Here is a 2220-nt window from a genome sequence, read left to right as displayed (position 1 = left end):
ATAGATGAACTCATATTGTGCTTATGCAAGAATAGAGTTTATACTAATGGAGAAATTATTATGCGCGGACGTCGAACACAGCCTGGAGACCAACCAAAATGCACCACGCACCCTTCGCTCGGTACCATGGCTCGGTACTACTCAGTACCGCGGCTTGGTACGCTGACGTGGCTGCACCTAATTGGCCTCCAAACATAGAGCTGCATTTGGCGTCCACGCATAATAATTGTCATACTAATGATGACACCCTCGCTCAAGGTTGCTCCCTGGCACACAACAAGGCACTCTAGCAACAAAAAAATCATCATTATTCATTGAAATTTAAAAGATTGATGCAAATGAGCTTCTCAATCATCATGGTCTATCGATTAACTAGCATTCTTATTGTGATCGAGCAATGAAAGTGGGGCTCTTGGAGCACTTTCAAAGACCTCATTAGAGTGCGTCACCTCTAAACATACAAAAGCAGAAGCTAGCCCATAACTCTTACAGAGACCTATCATAAGGTCAACAAATAGAAAATATAAAATGAAAGATTGGTCAAAACAAAGGCTTATTATTTAAAGAAAATTATAATGGGAAGAACGCAGATTACAGTTCACTTATGGACTAATTATGTATTTTTAGGCTATTATAGTATTATCACATACTTCGAGTTCGGAGGGCTAAACTTCTCGTCAAATAGTATAAAGAATTTAAGTTTTGTTTGGGACAATTTTTTGTCACTATTTTATAGCTTTTATGATAGAGGCAAGTAGCAACTACTAAGTCATAAAGCATAATATTTGCCATACTAAGAAAAAAATAGTATATAAACTTAGGTTTCTTTTGAGACAGTTTTCTTATGGTTTCTTAAAGTGTCTATTTGAAATTTTTTAATTTTTTGCAAGAAAGTCACTTTCAAAAGTAGGAAGAAAGTCATCCCAAATAAAATCTTTGTCACGGCCATCGTAGCTACAATGTCTCTATTGGTCTTTACAGTACGGGCAGAGCTCGAGAAAGACATCTAATATTTGTGATCATTTCATTAATGAAAAATTCATGAATTTTGTTATATTTCAATTGTCATAGATTTTTGTAGTAGATTGGAGAGAGAGAGTGTCTTATATTTATATCTCAAAAATTAATGTTATAATTCTCTACAATTAATAGAAAACTTGTAGCGATGGTAACATAAATATTGTATCACTTTAATCAACTTGTAAAAAAATTCTTATATATTTTTATGCACGAATATTCTTCTTTATTGCTATTTTATATATTTCTATCTATATATTTAAATAAAATTATCATATTTCCCAGCATCAATCACAAGAGAAACAAGAAAGACAACTTCTTAGCTTTTTCTTAAATTTGAAAAGTACCCACAAATCATTATTTTGATTTATAGGGACCCTTCCAAGCACAAGCACCACTCAAGTGCAAATGAAAACCTCTTATTTATGAGAGGTTATTACGTGCGGAGTCCAGATTCGAGAACCGTCCAATTTTTATGAGAGTGCATAGTTTCTGTTCACCACCGAACTTTTACTGCACACAATCATAAAAACCGGATACAACTTCGATCCAAACTTTGAACGTAATAATCTCTCCCTATTTATAACACACCCATCACCTCTCCCTCCCCCTCTTCACTCTAACCCCCTTCCAAACTCTCCCTAGCTCTATACTATCAACTACAAAGTATTTGATCATGTCCTCCACCTTCAATACCAACCATCTATTCAAAAGAAGAAATATATTTGTCTCCATCATCGGCGCCGGACCCTCCGGCCTCGCCGTCGCCGCCTGCCTAAAATGCCAAAACGTCCCCTTCCTCCTCCTTGACCGCGCCAACCGCCTCGCCTCTCTATGGCAAAACCACACCTATGACAGACTCAAACTTCACCTTCCCAAACAATTCTGCCACCTCCCAAACTTCCCTTTCCCGGAAAACTTTCCTCAGTATCCAACCAAAAACCAGTTCATAAACTACTTGGAACTATATGCTAAGGTGTTTCAGATAAAGCCACAGTTCAATGAAGCTGTTATATCTGCAACATATGATGACAAGCATGGAATGTGGAGAGTACGGTCTGAAAAAGCAGAGTATATTTGTGAGTGGTTGGTGGTGGCTACTGGAGAGAACGCAGAGTGTGTGGTGCCGGAAATTGAAGGGTTGCCGGAGTTTTCAGGGGAGGTGAAACATGCTTCCAGTTATAAGTCCGGCGAGGTTTATAA

At 37.7% G+C, this 2220-nt stretch overlaps 1 protein-coding gene across 1 annotated transcript; it reads left to right on the top strand.

Moving 5' to 3' along the window:
* Window positions 1–1693: 1693 nt before the first annotated feature.
* Window positions 1694–2212, top strand: LOC110092020 (probable indole-3-pyruvate monooxygenase YUCCA7; the record flags this gene model as incomplete). The annotated part of the gene is made up of 1 exon (XM_020816359.2): window positions 1694–2212. A coding segment is annotated over exon 1 (519 nt), but the record flags the coding sequence as incomplete, so codon positions are not given.
* Window positions 2213–2220: the final 8 nt, after the last annotated feature.

This window comes from Dendrobium catenatum, unplaced genomic scaffold, assembly GCF_001605985.2.
Source record: "Dendrobium catenatum unplaced genomic scaffold, ASM160598v2 original_scaffold_194728, whole genome shotgun sequence".
In the NCBI taxonomy this organism is placed as follows: domain Eukaryota; kingdom Viridiplantae; phylum Streptophyta; class Magnoliopsida; order Asparagales; family Orchidaceae; genus Dendrobium; species Dendrobium catenatum.
Note: the sequence above shows the minus strand (reverse complement) of the source record. Positions and strands in the feature narration are given on the sequence as shown.